At 40.9% G+C, this 19,265-nt stretch overlaps 1 protein-coding gene across 5 annotated transcripts in view; it reads left to right on the top strand.

The window, feature by feature from the left end:
- Positions 1–538: 538 nt before the first annotated feature.
- Positions 539–19,265, top strand: part of gabra1 (gamma-aminobutyric acid type A receptor subunit alpha1) — a 28,836-nt gene continuing 10,109 nt past the window's right edge. Inside the window, exons 1-8 of one of the 5 annotated variants that reach the window (XM_079647216.1) lie at positions 539–822; positions 3,104–3,206; positions 7,086–7,198; positions 8,206–8,273; positions 10,010–10,230; positions 11,566–11,648; positions 12,783–12,926; positions 13,788–13,940. In XM_079647216.1, coding sequence (XP_079503342.1) covers positions 3,127–3,206; positions 7,086–7,198; positions 8,206–8,273; positions 10,010–10,230; positions 11,566–11,648; positions 12,783–12,926; positions 13,788–13,940 — 862 coding nt within the window. In that variant the 5' untranslated portion in view covers positions 539–822; positions 3,104–3,126. Of the gene's footprint in view, positions 894–1,340; positions 1,673–2,201; positions 2,347–3,103; positions 3,207–7,085; positions 7,199–8,205; positions 8,274–10,009; positions 10,231–11,565; positions 11,649–12,782; positions 12,927–13,787; positions 13,941–19,265 lie in introns of those variants that run through there. The other 4 variants (XM_079647215.1, XM_079647213.1, XM_079647214.1 and 1 more) reach the window with 4 other exon arrangements.

Below are 19,265 nucleotides of genomic sequence, written 5' to 3'. Positions count from 1 at the left end.
AGGGGTTTCTTGTTGTCATTATTCAAGAAATGTGCGCGTGCAACCACAGCATCAGGTTATAGGAACAACATATGAGAAGAGCTCAATAAGAGAGGGGAGAAGTCCATGTAAAACATTCGGGTTGATTTATTGTAATTGTTGTCATTATTTTAAGATTTCACAATGTTTCTATAATATTTGTCCTGAACGTGGAACAATCTCAGATAGATAAATAGATAGATGGATGAAAGAATACAGAGGCACATAAGCCAATGACGTCCCTCATAACTATCGCTCATCCACTACTTTAACTACGCGCGAGGAGGCAACACACATACACACAAACACGCACACTGAGGAAACGTTGCACTGCAGACCAGACTGACGTGACTACACTGCCAGCTCACTATGCCTGCTCTGAAGAAAATAAACCCCCAGTCAGAACTGAATGCGAAAAATGAGTTGTTCCTCTTTCAAAAGCATTCCCAAATCAACAGCTGGGATTTATAGGAGGCTTATGCAACCATGAATTACACTGATGTGATATAAACTGCCCATAATAATGTCCTTGTTTTCCTCTTATGCCTCCTGCTGTAGTCCTTGGAGATGAAAATGTCTTCTGATTTGTAGTTTAACTTGAAATACGCAGATGACTACAAAAATATACGCTGGGTATCATCAGCCCAATTTTTTTTCCCCCTGCCTTGCAGATGCACGCGGCTCAGCGCTCCTCGCCGTTCTCAGCTCAGTGTGGAGTGGCGCGGCTGTAGCAGCAGAATATTTGGCTGTAAACTGAGACACAGTGCGGTTGTCTCGATGCGAAACGCAGGCTTTTAGGAGACGGTGAGTGATACGGTGAGTGATTCGAAGAGGATTTTATTGCAGAGAGAGGCTCGTCTCATTAGTGCAAGCTGGTGAGGGAACACGATTTTCTTTACATTTTGGAGGTGTCTTTTCCCCTTGCTTGTGTGCGCGCGTATCCGATGCCGTGTAATCCATTCGTGTTTCATTCGGTTCTTTTTTGCTTCATCGTAAATAGTCACTGTCCGTTTTATTACTGTTACTCATGTCCATTAGATGCCCTAGCTGTCTTGGGTTTTTCAACGGTCTTTTGATGTATGTCAGTTTTATCTCTTCGGAAATCATCACGTATCGGAGCGAGACAGAGAAAGCGCGATGGGGAAAAAACAAGGGATCCCAGTTGAAAATGTAAGAGGATTTTTGTATGGCAGCCACTAAAAAGAGATTAGGGGCGACAGCAGTGGAAGTTAAATTGTGCTGCATATAAAATGGGCGGGCTAGTCTTTATATTAGGTTGGTTCAGCCTATTCCAAAATTAAATGGTCTGCGCTTGGACACAGTCTGTTTGCCATGCACTTTATTTACAGGCACTATTGATGAACTAACCGTTATTTTGGATAGGGACCTCGGTCCATAGACCAGATGTGTTAGTTTAGTGGAACATTTTTTTTGTTGCCGACAGACTGAGAGAGTTCAACTCACTACAGCAGCACCAATGAACAGTGAGAGAGACCTGCGCATATCGTCAGCAGCCGCTTCTCCAGCCTCAAGCGAAAATTCGTCAGATCTGAGATCACAGAGGATCTTTCTCATTCAGTCCGGCTAGAAAAGATATTCTCAAAAGTTTGGGGATATAGCCAGCGGACACCGAATATACCCCGACTCGTCAGCTGTAAGTGATATTCTCAATTTTCTTGCCTTTTTATCAGGCAGAAGAAGGAGAGAGGGGAGTAACACTCGGATTTAGAAAGGGATGGTTTGTGTTGCTGGACACCGCTAGAAACGAATACGAGTTTTATTGGGGGAGAAGGGGAGTTCGCCGTCGAAATTACGATCGTTTAACGGGTATGTTATGGCAAAGAAGAACCATTTGATGTTTTAAACGGGAGACAGCATCACGGACGGCGCTCAGAATAAAACAGCATCAACGTACATTTGCTTAATTACTCCGCCACGCACCAATTGGATCGCCATGCATGCATTTAGAGCAACCTTGCAGGGATGCCAGTTGCATGCTTAATGTCTACCCAGCTCGACTATGTGCATGTATTGTAGGGAAGAGGGTGACATTTCCTCTGAATAACTTAGAAAGTGTGCCTGTGCGGGATTTTCTGATCCAATCATTAATCTGCATCATCCCCGCTTTGTCAAATCCTTGTCAACCAAAGGATTTATTTCATTTTTATTTCATGTTATCAGATCATTGTACGTCCACTGACTCCCATCCACTCCCAGTGCACCTTGGAACATCACAAGCAAGTCGCAGGGATATTGTCTTCTATGTGGGCTGTGTTTCGCGGCAGGATTCTGTGGTCGTGTGTGAAATGGTTTAGCGCTTTTCTATAAGTAAGTAATTGGTCTTTGCGTGGACACATCGATTATCCCTTCAAAAATGGCCCGTGAATGTGTTTTGCATGTAGAGCAGGCTAATTGCTTACATACTTTATGAACCGGCTGACATTATTGCTAATGATTGAGGAGGACGCGAACGCTGTTTTTTTTAGGTGGATTTGGTTTGATATTGCGGTAACGCGCTTTTCACATTGCAGGGCATTAGAGGAGGCTGTGTACAGGTGCTACGAGCTCACACAGGGTGTTATGTGGTCGATGATGTGTTGCCTTCTTATTTCGTCTTAATTATTATGCGCTACAGATGCAGCCATATCGTATGCGTGTGTTGTGCGCGTCAGTTATGGAAGTCGTTTTTCCACTGGGTCCCTTTCTGATGGTCGAAATGCTGAGCTGCTATTTAAATTCGATCTCCCACATAGTTATGGTGTCTGTCAATGTGACACATCGTTTACAATGATGATGTGAAATCTTTGGCGGGTGCGTGTGTCAAGTGGCATGTGATGGCCCAATGCATTTGGCAGGCCATTTGGTTTGATTCATGTGCTGTCAACGAATCTGTGAATTAAGAGCAAGGGACCAACAGCCTAATCTTTTAAGGAACAAGCCTTTATCTACACAATAGCTGTTTGTGTTTAACACATCTGCATGTTTGTTGTCTCTTGAAGAGAAGAGATGTTTGTGTTAATGGTGTGACATTAATTCACATGACTTGGTAATGATGTCAATTATCCCTCTCTTTGACCTCCAACAGTGAAAGGTCCTCATATTGCAACTATGGGTGGACGGAGCAGGACGGCCTTTCTGTGTCTGTGGGCTTCCTTACTTGTGGCCAACAGCGTTCTAGGTGGGAAAAGGTAAGAACAAAACTTTTATTTACAAATGCATGTATGTTTCATTAGGATCATTGGATAATCCTATATATGACCGCCACACTAGAAATGCACACTTTTAATATGATTTGGTTTTGAAGCCTTTTGTAGAGTTAGAGATAAACGGTCAGTGGATTTAAATATTGTTTATATGATTGAGATATTAATGGAATGATGTGATTGCGCCTAGTGTCATTTGGAGGGCAAACTCTAAAGACCACCTTGTGTTGAATACACTTTTGTTGGAGAAGAATTATAGTTTATTATTGGTCTCAGTTCTTGCCAATGGTCTACTTGCTTGTAAATATGTCAGTAAATCAGTCGGCCAGCGAAGGAGGCAAATAGTGGTACACCTGCTGAGTTTCAATTATATCTTCCTGCCTAGTGTTCGGTATATTGGGTTACACCCTTACAAAGCAAATTCACTGTGGTTGTAACTGGGGCATCCCCACAGGACAACATGCTTAGAGTTGCATGGAGGCAATAAGAAATGCAACGCAGGGAGGAGGTTAGAAGCCAAAATCACAACCACCCAGCTTCTTCCTCCCCTTTTTGCCTTCACTAGTCTTGTGGGACAACATCTACATTCTCAGTTCTCAGACTTATGGGTTGTGAACAGTGGGTGATGTGTGTTGCATTGGGGCAATTGGCAAAGATGTGTGCACGTGTTTCTGACGGTGACTGTGGGGATGGTAGGGTTGATGTTCCAACACACATCTCAATGTCAACACTGAGGTGTCGGATGTCGCCTCACAAGAAGTAGACAAACATATTGAGGGAAAGACGGAGAGTGATTGGATAAGAGGTGGCAGTAACTCACTGTCATATGTCCGCAACTGCATTAATTCCCACTGGAGTCATATGCTGGGCAGCCATTCCTATGTAGCAAACCTCAAAATATCCTAATCTGACAACACTCTTTGGATTAACGTGGATCATTTTGACATTGAACCCTACATTAAATACGAACGCAGACTATTTACAGTCAAAAATAAAACACCAAACATGCAATTCATTAGCTGTTGCAATGGCATGAGATCATTTTAGCTCTTTCGTAATCTTGGAGAGACTCAAGAGATCAGGCTTTTCTACATGGTTGAATTATTCAGTAGAACTGTCAGAGGCAGTTCACTTGAATGGCGATGTCTTGAGATGGACCAGCTCGCTTCTCTCTTAGTGACAACAATACGCCACAAAAAACACACATGCATATAGTACACAGTACATGTTTCATCTTACACGCCCTGAGCAAGAGCAGAACACAGACGGAACCTGTCCTATTCTAAATGTATGATGAACTACAATACGTCATGATTTCCCACTGGTTTGATTTAACTGATTAATTAAGGTTGTAGCTAAGGTTTTGGATACTGACTAACAAATGGAAGGGATGATTTACTGGGTCTGATGTGCTGAATGTTGAGCACATTAGAGGAAATGTAAAAGTACTGATTACTTTATTGGGGAACTGTCACTGCAAACTGCAAAGCAATAATCACCGAAAGATTTACTGTATAATCCAGTCCCTCTTTTGAAGTCAAATACAGAATCTCACACACACGCACACACACACAGACGTACACACCTTGGGGGATTTCAACAAGACACGGTAATCAGGAAGACCTAGCACTCTGCTACAGTATGTTGCCAACGAAAGAAATTGCCTTATAATTAGATATCCGAGTGACGAGAGCGAAGGGGACTGAGAGGGAGGAAGAGAGAGAGAGATGTACAGTCAAATGGAGAAAAGGGGAGAGAGTGAAAGAGAGACATTGGCAAAGTGAGTGTGAACGGCACTGTTGCTGTTCAGATGACCTGTAGATGGGGATGGTGTACAATGTTTTATGAGGAAGTGGCCCCTGGCTGATAAACATGTGTATTCTTCCACATCACCTTTCCTCTCTGCTTTCTTTTCTTGTCCTTGAGTTACAACCCCCAACCACCTGTATTTCCCATTTACACTGTGAAAAAAATGTCTATCTTTAAAAAAAGCCATGTGTTATTCCATCAGTTCCTAATGTGTAACATGGTTGCTTTCTACTATAGATTATGACTTGTCAGTACCTTAAACCAATGAAAAAAACAGCAGCCTTTCATTCAAAGACTGCAAGGTCAAAGATTAATAAACCTTATAAAAAGTGTTTTTTCCACTGATTATTAATCACTTTTTTTGACATTGATTTGTTTTCCTTGTATTTTGGTGTATTTAATTATGTTTTAATTATTGTTGAACTTCAAAGAAATACAGGACATCCTGGGTTTTTTTCTCGGTTGGTGGAGAGAATTACAAAAGGACTGTAACCCTTGGAGTGGACCAAAAACTGCTTTGGTGTTTTGTTCTGATATAGGGCAAATTAAAATTGCCTTAATGAATATGAAAAGTATGAATAATAATCAGAATCAGAATTCCTTTTTCGTCCCACATAGGGGAAAATTACAATAAGGAAGGGAAGAGGAGATTGTGTTTTATTTTAGCCTGTCAATGGATGCAAGTTATGTTTTTGTATATACATAATTTGCTACCAAGACCAAACAAAACAAAACAGACCAGTTATTGTTTTGAATGCGAATATTTAAAAGCTGTTACCTTCAAGCCTGACGTTAAACAAAATTGCTCTTTCCAGTTTCCACAGTTTAAATGCTGGCTCAGATAGTTGCCTTTTTTTGGCAGATGGAAGGACGCTTGCAAATTGAGCAAAATCGGTTGCTGAGAGATACACATTAACCATTTTTATACAAATCCGTGTGTGACGCGGATGTGGCAGCCTTATTTAGAAAGCAAAATGTTTAGCGGCTCATGTTCAATCCAACAGCTTTGAACATGAACTGTTTTTGCACTACCCACTTTAATTTCCTAAGCTTTTCCCAACCTCGCTCTTCTTCCTTTTATCCGCCTCACATCCATCTTTTTTATCTCCCATCTTTTTTTATTTTCTTTGTCTTTCTTTGGAGCTTTACTCACATGTTTCTCCAGAAGCCACTTTCCCTCCCTCCTACTTTTCCAACCCTCCCGTTGCAGGTCCCTGCTAAATAATCTTGATGACCTCTCCCTCTCCTTGGAGCAGTTAAGCTTGCAGAGTTTGTTTCCAAACACTTTCTGTTTATTTAGGATGCAATCAAACCAAATGCTATTGGCATAAAAAGAGGGAGAGGATGATTGCTTGGAGGCATACAATGCCTAGTGAGAGACTTTCATCTGATTATTATCAGCCCTAACCCACATGCAAACATATGCATGGTATGTACCAAAGCTTGTGCGTAGACCCTAAGCCTATGCATTCCTTTATTCGGGGGTGAGAACACACAAATAAAATAAAATGTAATTAGGGGCCATATTCCTGATTATGAGTGCGTTGAAATATTTATGCGGGGAGATGCTGCGAACTCTGCTCTTGCAATTACTGATTGTCACTGTTTTTGGCGTTGCTCTTAGCATTTTGATTCATGTTGTGCATAAAGCACATTCAGCAAGGCCTTTGTGGTCTGAAAGACCATATTATGGTATAAATAATGTATTATGATTTCTCTATTCTCTCTGTGAGATTGTGTCTGTGCGTGGGTGCACGCTCATGTGTTGCATGCCCATTTTCACATTTGGATGAAAATAACTTTAACACTCGTCACACTTTCCGAAGGGATAATACAGGATTATCTGCCCTTTGGCGACAACAGTAAAATGCGGCAATTTTGTCAATTTTTTCAACAGAGCTGTCCTGCTAACTACAAAGCAGGGATCTTTTATTTGTTGTCTTTGATATACAGTATGATTCATATTCAGGGTTTGTTCTTACTCTTTTGGCAGTTTTGAATGTGGTTTTGGACTCTAACTGTGATGACTTTAAATCTTATTCTTTGCTTTGCCAGCTCTGGGACGAACGGCATGACAGATGAACAGAAAGATAACACTACAGTGTTCACCAAGATCTTAGACAGCCTTCTAGATGGCTATGACAATCGCCTCAGGCCAGGACTGGGAGGTCAGTAAACCCTTTTTTCCCTCACAGTGACTGTTTGAATATTTTTAATTTCTACCCATTTAATTTTCAAATGTAATTGGAAAAAACCTCTACAAATAACTTTATTTTCACATGACTACAAATAGAAATCTCCACATGACTACATCTTGTGGAGGTGGGTTTGCTTTGACTGTCAGATTGTGTGTGATAATTGAAAAAAAGAACGGGAGACTCATTCTTCAACTGCAGCTTTTGTAAAACAGTGAATTGCCATAAAGCCAGGACTTCTAATATAACACAGTGAATGACATTTCATCGTGTGGGCTGCTCTTCACTCTATTGTCAACTGACCATTGTAAGAGAGAGAAACAAAATGTCAGGGAGACAGATCCAGATAATGGAACATGAGAAAAATAGAGAATAGGAAAGAACAAAATAAAAAGGGAAAAAAGAGGAGAGATAATGTGAGAATTGGTGTGTGAAGGACGCAGAGGACTGCACAGTGCAATGTAGCAGGCATCAAACCGACAGGCGAATAAAACCAAGCCTGCTAAAAGTTCAGCAGTTGAGGGGAAGAAATTATGGATTATGATAGGTATCATTCATAAATCATGCTGTCGTATTTTAGTTTCAGAATCGCAAGAAACCTACTCTAACCTATGCATCGCCTCTGCCACCAACTCCAATTGAATCCCCAGTAGACCCGTTTCGGTTAACAGTATTATGGGACCAGAGTGGTATATATTCAGTAACACAGCAATGTGCACATTTATGAAGGGATTGAACCACTGGCCCGGTAATGGAGCTGACACTGAAACCAATACCAGCAGAAATGGTTATCGATCTACAAAATGGACGTTTTTATTGTGGTGTGTTTTTATTTTCTTCCAATTTATGTGTGTGTAAATGTGTTACATAATGTTGAATGGATCAGAGGCTACAGCCAGGTAGGCTTGTATTAACAGGTAGTTAGGGGCTAATGAATGCCACTGATAGTCACTCACTCTGGCAATTTCCTGCTTCAACAGAGCGTGTAACTGAAGTCAAGACTGACATTTTCGTGACTAGTATTGGGCCAGTTTCGGATCATGAGATGGTAAGACTCTTTTTGATTCTTTAAATGTCACCAGTTGCCCCCTTTCGCTGTTCCTCCACCCTCACCCCTGTCTTATAAACTCTCCAGGCAGACTGTTGTGTAAACTGTCAAATAAGTATTCATTTGATGATTGATTCCATTAACTCCTGATTTGTTAATAAAACTGTTACATGTGTGAAATGTATTTCCTTGTGCATGGTTCGTAACCCAGCTCTACATAAATGCCAACCCGTCTCGTTAATACGACTGCATGTGACTTTTATGTGGATGTTGATATATGCTTTAAAATTTGACCCAAAACAAGTTTTAAAAAAAAGTTTAATGTAAAAAATAAATAATAATAATACTAATAATGTTCGGGTCTACACATATGCTGATCTGTCTCTACTAAAAATGACAGAGCTAACTAACAATATATTAAAATTGAAGGACTGAATGTGCTGTAAAGTAAAAGTAATTACAGGGCAAACATAGCACAACATATATGTTATATTGCCTTTATTTCTGAAAATCAAGCTGTTATCATATTCCGAATGGATTTTTCTAGTCATTACAGAATAGTGAGATGATTTGGCAGTAGATGGCAATACAAATAATAAGCTACGATTCCATATTGAAATAAAATGCTACCTAAAAATATGAGTCATCATATTTATGTTTTGTTTAGTCTTCTTCAGTATGCTACCTTCAAAAAAAGCTGTGGGCCGCTCCAACATGAGCATGATCTGATCTTTATTCTCTGCACTGGAAACCAATTACTCTCATCCAAATGTCTCACTGCCTCTCCTTTACCGCTTTAAAAAAAGAAAGGACTTCTATTATCTGCACGTGAAGTGTGGTTCTCTATTTGACATAATCTCAGTTAATTGCAGTGGCTGACATGCGGGCCAGGACAGTTTTTCTGCTGTGTTATAAGGCCAGATGGAAAGCCGAAGAACAATTTCAACATCTCCAGCCTTTCCCTATCCCCCTGTATTACCTCAAAGCTCTGTTTCAGCTCACACTAATTATCTTACGTGGGCCAAGTGGAATGGGGGAATAAGAGAACAAAAGAGAAACAGGCTGGGCTGTAATTTTTACAGCCTCTCTTTACAGTGCCGGGCAGTCATGTGGAACCATTAGAATCTGCTCTCAGCTATAGTCATTAGCTGCCTTCAAAATGAAACGTCTTCCTAATTTTGTTGTCCAGTGCTTCCTTTTTGTGTCCATTATAATTTAGATTACTAAGCGAAGAAGTTTCCCTAAAGACAAATGCTAACAATAATCATGTTTGGCACTTCCAAACAATGCCCCATTTGCATACATGCCATTGCACTGACCATAATTGTGTCAAAATTGTGTCAACATTTAATAGAAAAGCAACCAAACAAATAACTAAATAAAAATAGAGAACAATTACTATACTTAACATTAGAGGCATTCTTTTATAAAAGATACCAGCCAGGAAACCATGCACCTCTGTCCACAAGATCCTCCCTATATTTTTCAAAGGCTTTAACACGAAGAGACAGCTACCAGCAGGGAAACAAGGCCAAGACTAACATGAGAAAGTCAAAGTGACATGAGGAACAGAAAAAGAAACATTGCAAAAAAAGTAGAAAAATAAGGTTACTCAGCATCTTGAGCCAGCAGCAGTAGATGGAGGTGGAAATAAAACAGCTACCGGGTTGGGGGGGGATGTTTTTTGTTTCCTTCTTGACTTTTATATTTATTTACCCCTTACTGTGCACCCGTAGGAGTACACTATTGATGTCTTCTTCAGACAGAGCTGGAAGGATGAAAGGTTAAAGTTCAAAGGCCCCATGGCCGTGCTACGTCTCAACAACCTGATGGCCAGCAAGATCTGGACCCCCGATACCTTCTTCCACAACGGCAAGAAGTCCGTGGCTCACAACATGACCATGCCGAACAAGCTGCTGCGAATTACAGAGGAAGGAACTCTGCTGTACACCATGAGGTAGGCTGACTGGATTTAAAAAAAACTGGTTTAGAGCTGATGCTGAAAGTCTTATATTACTCAAACTGAATGAAATAGTGCATTCTGTAGGCACCATTTTTCAGCTGTGGGTAAATACACAGGTGGTGTGCTTCTACGTATTTGTGGCACCAGAGCAATGTATGTGCAATAGAGAAATTATACATTTCAGTGCCTATACTGTATGCATGGAAAAGAAGGAAAGTGTCACCCAGTCAAAGGGTCATGTTTATTGATGTGTTCTTAATAGTTTTTGGACATTTTAGAAGATTTGTGGCACAGAGGGAAAAGGGTTTTCTGGCTTTACTGTTGGTTTTAATCTTGGTTGTTTAAAATGCAATTTATTAAGAGGTCTAAAATGAAAAGGCTATTGTATTTATTAAACATTTTCATTGAGTACATTTTCTGAGGTAGATTGCTTCTATCTGTAAAAAAAAAAAGGCAGTATTATTATAGTGCTGCATACTGTCCTCCTCACACAAAGATGATTCATTAGTCTTCTAAATGTATATTCTCTCTATTTTATATATCATTTTATATTACGTATTGTTCTAAGATTATGGTCAGCCATTTAGAAGTTCTGTGCACCACATACATACATAACAATGTCATTTTTCCATTGTAGTGTTCACCAGGAAAAATGAAATAGTTTTATCCTGTCATGATTTATTACTTTGGGGATTCTACGGGACAGTTGCGAGCAGGAAGATAAGGTGTATGACCAGCTGAGCTGAGTTTAGAACAAGTCGTGGCACCTCTGTATCCTTCAGCAGAATGCGGGTAAATAAAAGCCTCAGAGACGGCACAAACCTTGACGCACACTGCAGGGTGATGCTAATGTGAGGTGTCTGAGTCAAGGATTGTAAAACATTTGTTTTAGCATGTTATCCAGCAGGGGGAGGGGGTGGAGGCGGAGCCCATATTGCTGTCACAGATGAACGAGATGAGGGATGGATGGGAGATTAGTGTGTCACGGGTGGCCTGACGAGCTGTTTTTCACCAAGCTGTCAGGAAATAGAAACCCACAGCTCAGGGAGCTGGAGCGTTTCCGTGGGTTTGGGTAAAGTATAGCTGCTGTTTAACTGTTTGGTGCAGAGATTTAGACAAATAAATAAGTAATATATTACATGTTTGTGGGGCTTGAATTTGAATTGTCATTTTTGTGCCCTGATTCTTCCAATCCTCTTCTTCATCCTTTTGAAATCATTGTCGCTTTCTTTCTTTCTTTCTTACTGGCTTTGCTGTTCTTTTCTTATTTGCTTGCTACGGTTTAGTATTTTTCTAATTCACTCTCCATGTCTGTATGAATCTCTCTAGGCTTACAGTAAGAGCAGAATGTCCCATGCACCTGGAAGACTTCCCGATGGATGCCCACGCTTGTCCACTGAAATTTGGCAGCTGTAAGTGGCCGCTGCACTCACACACAACCTTACATACAAATGCACACCACACAGACACATGCCTCTCTGACACGCTGTCACTACTTCATCTAACTGGAAGCGTGAGCCCGCACCAGTCCCAGATAAGAGGTGACAGTGTGGTAACAGCTGTTCTCCCAGAGGAACTGTCCGCCAAGTCCCCTCTGGCCCCCCCATTCAACCCTGCCAGGCCCTGAAAGACCCTGCAAGACCCTGGCAGGCGTGCAGCGCACAGAGCTGCGTTTATCCGAGGCAGCACTCTTTGTAACGTTTCCAGAACATCACACCAGCTGCTCACCGCTGACAGCTACCCCTACCCTGCATCACCGTTGAGAAGACATAACAAGATATAGAGTGATTGAGGCCGCAGACAAGAACGGAGAGAAAAGCTAGATGCAAAAAAAACTGCGAAAGTGAAAGAGAAGTGAACGTCAAAATGTCTCTGTACCATTCTTCAGACAGCTGCACAGCGTGAGTGAGAGGACCTAGCATCAACCCCCCTTTAAATTGAACTCACTCCCTAAATATTTCAGTGATGAGCCCTCTTCCGTATGCTGCAGTCTGCAGTCGAGCCATCCTTTCCTCTGCAGTGGTCGAGCCACACTGCGGCTTTGACAGGTTGGGTGGCCGGAGGGGAGACAAGACTGACTTTGCTGTTTTAAGGTCATGTTGTCCTGTTGGGAGGTTGTTTGTTTGTTTGTTTTCTTACAAGTAGAGGGACAACATGACGTGATGTGAAAATACATCACATCAACGCATGCTTAAATGTTTTAAAAAAGGAAAGCAAAATATGAGACAGCATTACCTGAGGAGTATTACATAAGTCAGTGGAGATGACGTTAGCAAATACTCAAGAAAAGAATGTGCTTAAGTAGCAAATGAGACAAGACAGGTAGAATTAAGATGAGAGTAGAGTAGACGAGATGAGAGAAGACAAGATGAGGTAAAATGGAACGAGGGGATTTTAGTGGAGAACCGCATTTTAGATGTGTCCTTTTTTCTTTCTTCAAATGGCATCCCTAGCAACTCCAAAAATATAACCCGCAAGGCACCACGTGACAACAGACAACCGGCAGCAAAATAATTTATAGGTTTTTGCTCCGTTCTTCCTTCCAGATGCCTACACTCAAGCAGAGGTGGTGTATGTGTGGACCAGAGGGGCCGACCAGTCCGTGGTGGTGGCGGAGGATGGGTCCAGATTAAACCAGTACGATCTGATGGGGCAGCATGTGAATTCTGGTGTGGTGCAGTCCAGCACAGGTAGGTTTTTAGTTATGTAACAATGTGATCAGAATGGTGTGAAATAAATAAAAAATGCATTTGAGTTTACAGATTTAACCTTATTTCAATGTTAACACTGCATTGGCCAGTCAAAAAAGCTCAGTAGAAAGACGTTCCCTACATAAACATTTACACATGAACTAATCACTGCACCAACTACTGGTCTGAAACTGTTCATTCGACACAGCTGCAACAGTTCATCTGCAATGTCAGTGGCATCAGTTTGACGCTTTACAAATGACATGCCATGCCCTAGATTTATAATTTCCCTACTGGGCATCACGTCTTTTTTCCACCTCCTCTTTTCTTCATTGATAGCTGCAAAAAATTAGTGACAGCATAACATGGGTGACCTGTTTGGAGTGACGCTAGCTGCAGGCGGAAAGTAATGCTTACTGTAAAACAGCCCAAGACCCCAATCTGCGCTTTGCTTTATTAGCTCCCGAGTGACTGCATAGACTAAGCTTGATTGAATAAGCAATGTTGATGTATAAAGTCATTCTATTTTGTATTTGTTCCAGTTATTTACGTCTTTTGAAAGCCTCAAAAGCCTCAACATATTTCTATAACCCTTACCCATAACATAAACCTCCGGTGCTGGTCCTCTGACAGTCATATTATATGTTCGACCCGGTGTAACTGCCCAATGAAATGGATCATGCCTTGGTATCGAGTTGTTCTGACGAATGACACCCACAACTATGCCAATATATCTCAACTATACTTAAACTGAGCACAGCAATCCATTTCAACAACCCTAGTACAATAGATGTCCAAAACATATATATTTGAAAGTGTATCTGTGCATTCTTTCTGACTTCATTTCTCTGCCCACTACAGGAGAGTATGTCGTGATGACAACCCACTTCCACCTGAAGAGGAAAATTGGTTACTTTGTGATCCAGACATATCTACCCTGCATCATGACAGTCATCCTCTCCCAAGTGTCTTTCTGGCTCAACAGAGAGTCTGTCCCTGCCAGGACTGTCTTTGGTGAGTTCTCTGCTCTTCTCACTTCTAAACATCTGTGGCTTGAGAAATAAGCACTTCATCAGATGCTTTCAAATCTGGTTGTGGAGAAAATAAATGTGAAAGACATGATGGCTTGACATCAGGCATGCTGTTGAGAAAGACTAAAAACTAAATTAGAGTCATAATTAAATCAACGCATGAAATGATGTAAGGGTTTGACCTCACAATGGTTACATCACAGTTTTTACATCAGTGTTATTGTTGCCCAATGATAGAAAATGTTACATAATACTAAAACATATTGCATGGTTTGAAAAAAGATATCACTGAGATACAAAAAGTATCCATTATTTCATAATCCACTCTGACATTATCTGATTTAATTTTTAAATAAGAGCTTCTTGACTCAAATGGAATATAAATGAAAATAGGACAACATGCTGTAACAATTTCATGAAGAGTGGATGGGCACAGTGTCTTCCTGGTGTCTCTGCTGGTTGCCTGGCAACCTCACAGAGATAACACAGTGGTATCAATCTTCTCATCTAATCCTAGGCAAAAAAGCTAGAAAGCGTATTTGCCAAAATGTCAAACTATTCCCTTAAAGGATATTAAATGTTAAAAAAAAGACGGGATATATTGCCTATTCACTCCAAACGTCATTGTACGATAGTTCCACTCTATTCTCCTCTGTCTCTGTACCAGTGAGGGGAACAAGAGCTTTAATCAGTGGTGGCTGGCTGCGGTAGAAATTCAAGCACAAGGCTCAGTGTGAATTTGGATTTACGTGCTCGGAATGTTTGCCTACAAGTGTGTGTGCGTTTGTGATGTAAGTGTATGTCAATGTGTGTGTGTGTGTGTGTGCGCACTGACTGGCCTATGTGTGTAGTGCACATGTGTTTGGGCGTGTGTATGCAAGTGTCTGTATGTGAGTGTGTGTATCTGTCTGCCTGTCACACTAAGGTCTTACATAATACCGCCCAAAAGGAAAGCTCTTGCTAGTCTGCAGCATGCTCTGTAGCAGCAAAGAACAGCAGCAGCAGGCAGAATGTCCTTGAGTTACCTCACCCTGCACTCTTTCTTCCTCTTTTCCTTTTCTCTCTCTCTCTCTCTTTCTTCCTCTCTCTCCTCTTCTCATGGACGGCAGTGTCTCCCTTTGCCTATTACTTAAGGAGCTTTCACCCAAAAAATAATTCAGACGCCAAATGTTGCAGCTCCGCAGTCTCCAGCAGGTTTTTTTACTCCTGCAATGTCTCGGTGTCTGTTTGTGTGAGTTGTGAGTATCTTCATGTGTCACCGCAAGCTACCTGCGGTGCCCGTCACGTGTCGAGGGGAAATGAGGATGGCCTAGATTAGATTCGAACAACTATCTAGGGCATGTGTGTGTCCCTCATGCTATCACTGCTGGTTCTGCTTCATGAGATTACATGAATGCAGGATGTGCACACATGCACGCACACACACACACACACACACACACACACACACACACACACACACACACACACACACACACACACACACACACACACACACACACAGACACACACACACAGTTGAAGAAACACATGTACGCGCTTTTCGCGAATACACAGAGCAGCGCCGCATCCCAGTATACTAGGTAGGTCATCCATGTGATTAATATGCATCATCTGAGACAGCAGATGAATGAGCGTGTTCTTCAAAGATGTTACAATGCCAATATCGCTGTAAATGAATCATTAAAAAGACATAGCAGACAATCAGGATCTTTCATTGCCATCTTAATCCTTTGGCGATCATCTAAGTCGAAGATTTATGTGGTATATCAAACCATTGTACATATGTCTAGTGCTATTAGGATGAAGGAGTGCATTGAGCAGCCTTTACTCAGAAAATCCTTTATACAATGTGTCTTTATTTTGGTATATCATATGGAAAACGCAACCTTAATAACATGGTTTCTGGCAATGTTCAATGTATTCTCAGGAATAATGCTTTCATGTTATATAGAGGTTACGGTCTCACTGCTTGCAATGTTGCTGTGCAAGTGGGACTACGTACCTTTGGTTCCACTTGTCTCGTTGCAACTTTATATGCCTATTTACATTGATTATTTTGAGAGCTGGGCTTGTAAACGATGCTTTAAACATTCAGCATGATGATGTGAGGCAGACAGATGTCAGAGTTTTGAGAGAGGCAGCTCGACAGGAACAGATTCAGAATGCTGATAGGCACAGAAACACAATGGTTTGTAGTCCCTTCAGAAAGGCACCTCATTACCTAAATGTGATTACAATTTTACAGACTTGCCCAAGTCACAGTGATCCTTTTTAGAAGGTTGTAACATTTCCTACATAGCACTATGCAGTCACACTAACACAAAGGTTACAGTTAAACACGGTGAAATAAATGATGTGCACAAGCCGTTCCACAATAAATATAGCACTTAATGATAATCTTTTAAGCACACATAAAGTAATATAGTTTAATAAACCTCATAACTGAAATGATAATCAGACCAGCACAGCCATCTTATATTTTAGATTTTTAATAATTCCAACTTTGAATGAATCAACAAAGCACTTTAACACATCATGGGCATATATGAATCCATTTAGAGTCCCAGTGTGTCTTGTGCATCAAATCTTTAAAAATGATAAAAATGTATGATGATTTGTGTTAAGGGTGTTCACAGCAGGAGTTTTGGAAATGCCCACACTGTTCATTAATCAAACCTTCAAAGGTCAAATACGTTTTCCATCATAAACACAGCCTATGAAAGAATAGAAAACACTTTAAACAGGACTATTCAATTCACCACTGTTTCCATTTGGACCTCTGCATTATGGCTCTTTCCATAGTGCTCCTGTCAACCTTAATAAAGCTGTGAAAAAACCTTTACATAAAGCTCACATATATCTGAAAGACAAAAAGCCATTATTTTTAACATATACATAGATGAAGCCAACAACGCTCCGTGTTAAATGTTTGGAAAAGCCTTTAAACGTGCAAAACAAAAATATGCAGGAGTCCTAACTAAATGGCACACATTCACTTTAGTCATTCCTCCTGCAGACACCTATTCACAGTTTGACTTCTCTTTGTTTTCATTTCCGAACAAAATCATAATGTATCAAATGGTGCACGGATACTTAGGATAAACAAACAACTACTGTAATGCTATGTGTTCTCTTGTTACAACTGATGTGATCAGGTTAATGTTTCCAGCACAGATGTCCAAATGTGACACAGAAACCCCATTAACATGAACAAGCACGGCATTGCAAACACTGTTTAAATGCCATTGTGACTATGAATCACAGCCGCTGCTCTAAATCTCTTCTCCTAAAGCTTTCCCTGCAGATGAATAGGCAATTTAAAAACACAGCAGTGGGTAGAGTTATCTTATTTATCATTGTGCCGATTAAGAGGCTGATTAGTTTAGAGCCAGTTTGGTGTAGTGGAAAACTGTTTGCTTTGTATTTATTTGCAGTCCAAAATATAAAAACCAAAAGGAAACAGCCACTGATGGCGCTCTGTCTCACTTCCCCTCCCCCCTTCTCCCCTCCCTCTCACTCTGTCTCTGAGCTGTCAGGGAAAGAAATGCTCAGATTATCTTGCTTCTTCCTCGCCTCTTTAAGTGATTGGCTGGGTATTTATTAGTTTTCCCATGATGCTGTTTAATGTATCGGCTCATTAAGGAATAACACCTTGTGTGTGTGTGTGTGTGTGTGCGTTTGTTTGTGTGTGTCTGTGTATGTGTGTATGTGTGTGGGTGTGTGGGTGTGTGTGTGTGTGTATGTGTGTGATTGTATATGTACACAAGTGAGACTGTGTATGTGTCTCCGCATGTATTTGTTTGCTTTGCGTGTGCATGCTGGTTGTGTGCCAGTGGGTGATCATAAATTCATGATTACTTGCCGACAACATTGTAGGCACTGCAGTGATGTACCGTGTATGCACACGCATGCATGTTGTTTGTGTGCATGTGTAGTTCTCACAGCTGTGGTGTTGGCACAGTCAGTTAACTCACACGCCAATCAACATGATTTATTTCTCCATTTATGTAAATCAGAGGTGATGTAGTGACACTGAATGAGATGTGTTTTCTGAGTCAGGCCCCCCTGAGGCTTCAGCTATTGATAAGGTATGAATAAATAAGTAGCCAGAGCACAGTGGAGATGTTGATCGACATCCAAAAAGCAGCTTTACTCCAGGGACTGGTTGAACAAATAGAACTTGTTTGACAACTCCCTACACACAAATTGTCTTAATTCATCAACAGTCTTTTTGGTTATTATGGTTACTAAACTGCACTTCACTAATTATACCCTGATATTGGTATCCTTACTAATGTATTAGTATATGGTCCTTTGTGTTTTTATATCTGAAATTCTCTGAAAAGATGCTCAACTGTTCTCTGATATTCATGCAGCCAACCTGTTTTTCAAAATTGTGTTCATTTGCAGCTTATGTGAATCAGCATATTATTTATTTTTCAATTCTTTAAATCTAGAGTTGTTTTATTTGTTTCCCTACAACATTAACAAATCACTTGGATACGGGGGGATAGAGAAAGCTGATGCTTGAAAAAGACTAAGCTGACACGAAGCTCACTATAGGAGAATTATATTTAATGTTAAACAATCTCTTATCTTATATATCGATTAACCAAGTGTTTTTAGCCAAAATACTGTGGTTGTATGCCCGCTATCCAGCCTCCGGAAATTATAGTGTAATATAGTCATAGTCATACCCCAGCTGCAATGACGGTGCAGAGATGCCAAAAACGCAGAGAGCACAGGCACATTGACCAATCAGAAGAGACCTGGCTTTCGGGCAGTAAAGAGTCAAGCTGCTTGAACGTAGTGTTTTAGACAGAAGGTGAATGCAGGTATATTCAGGCAGGCCTGTCAATAGAGTTTATGTCACACATAAAGGATTAAATACTCTTGGATTGAGCAGGCATCCCACTTCACAATGTCCTTTTGACCTTGTCCCACATTTTGATTGTCATGTTTGGTTTGCTGCTCAGTCAACACATTGTCAGAGGGACATTTCTGCCTGGAACAAGGCAGCATAAGAGTAGAGAGGGAAGTCAGCCATTTTCCTGATGGCTTACTCTCCACCACACAGATTTGAGATCTGTGGCTTGGCTGCAATCCAGTGGCTGAGAAAAGTACGTTTTACTCACTGATCTGAGATTGGTCAGGTTACCAGAAGCGTCATTCAAGGGTTTTCAATCAAGTTGTCAATTGGAACCGAACAAAAGGAAACCATAGAATGACAGAAAAGTCAGTAATGATAATAAACAAAAACTCCTATAGCACCTTAGGCAGGAGCAACGTTTGGCCAAAAGGGACA

Source organism: Notothenia rossii (assembly GCF_949606895.1).
Source record: "Notothenia rossii genome assembly, chromosome: 9".
NCBI classification, from domain to species: domain Eukaryota; kingdom Metazoa; phylum Chordata; class Actinopteri; order Perciformes; family Nototheniidae; genus Notothenia; species Notothenia rossii.
The sequence above is the reverse complement of the archived record's forward strand: the minus strand, read 5'-3'. Positions and strand labels throughout refer to the sequence as shown.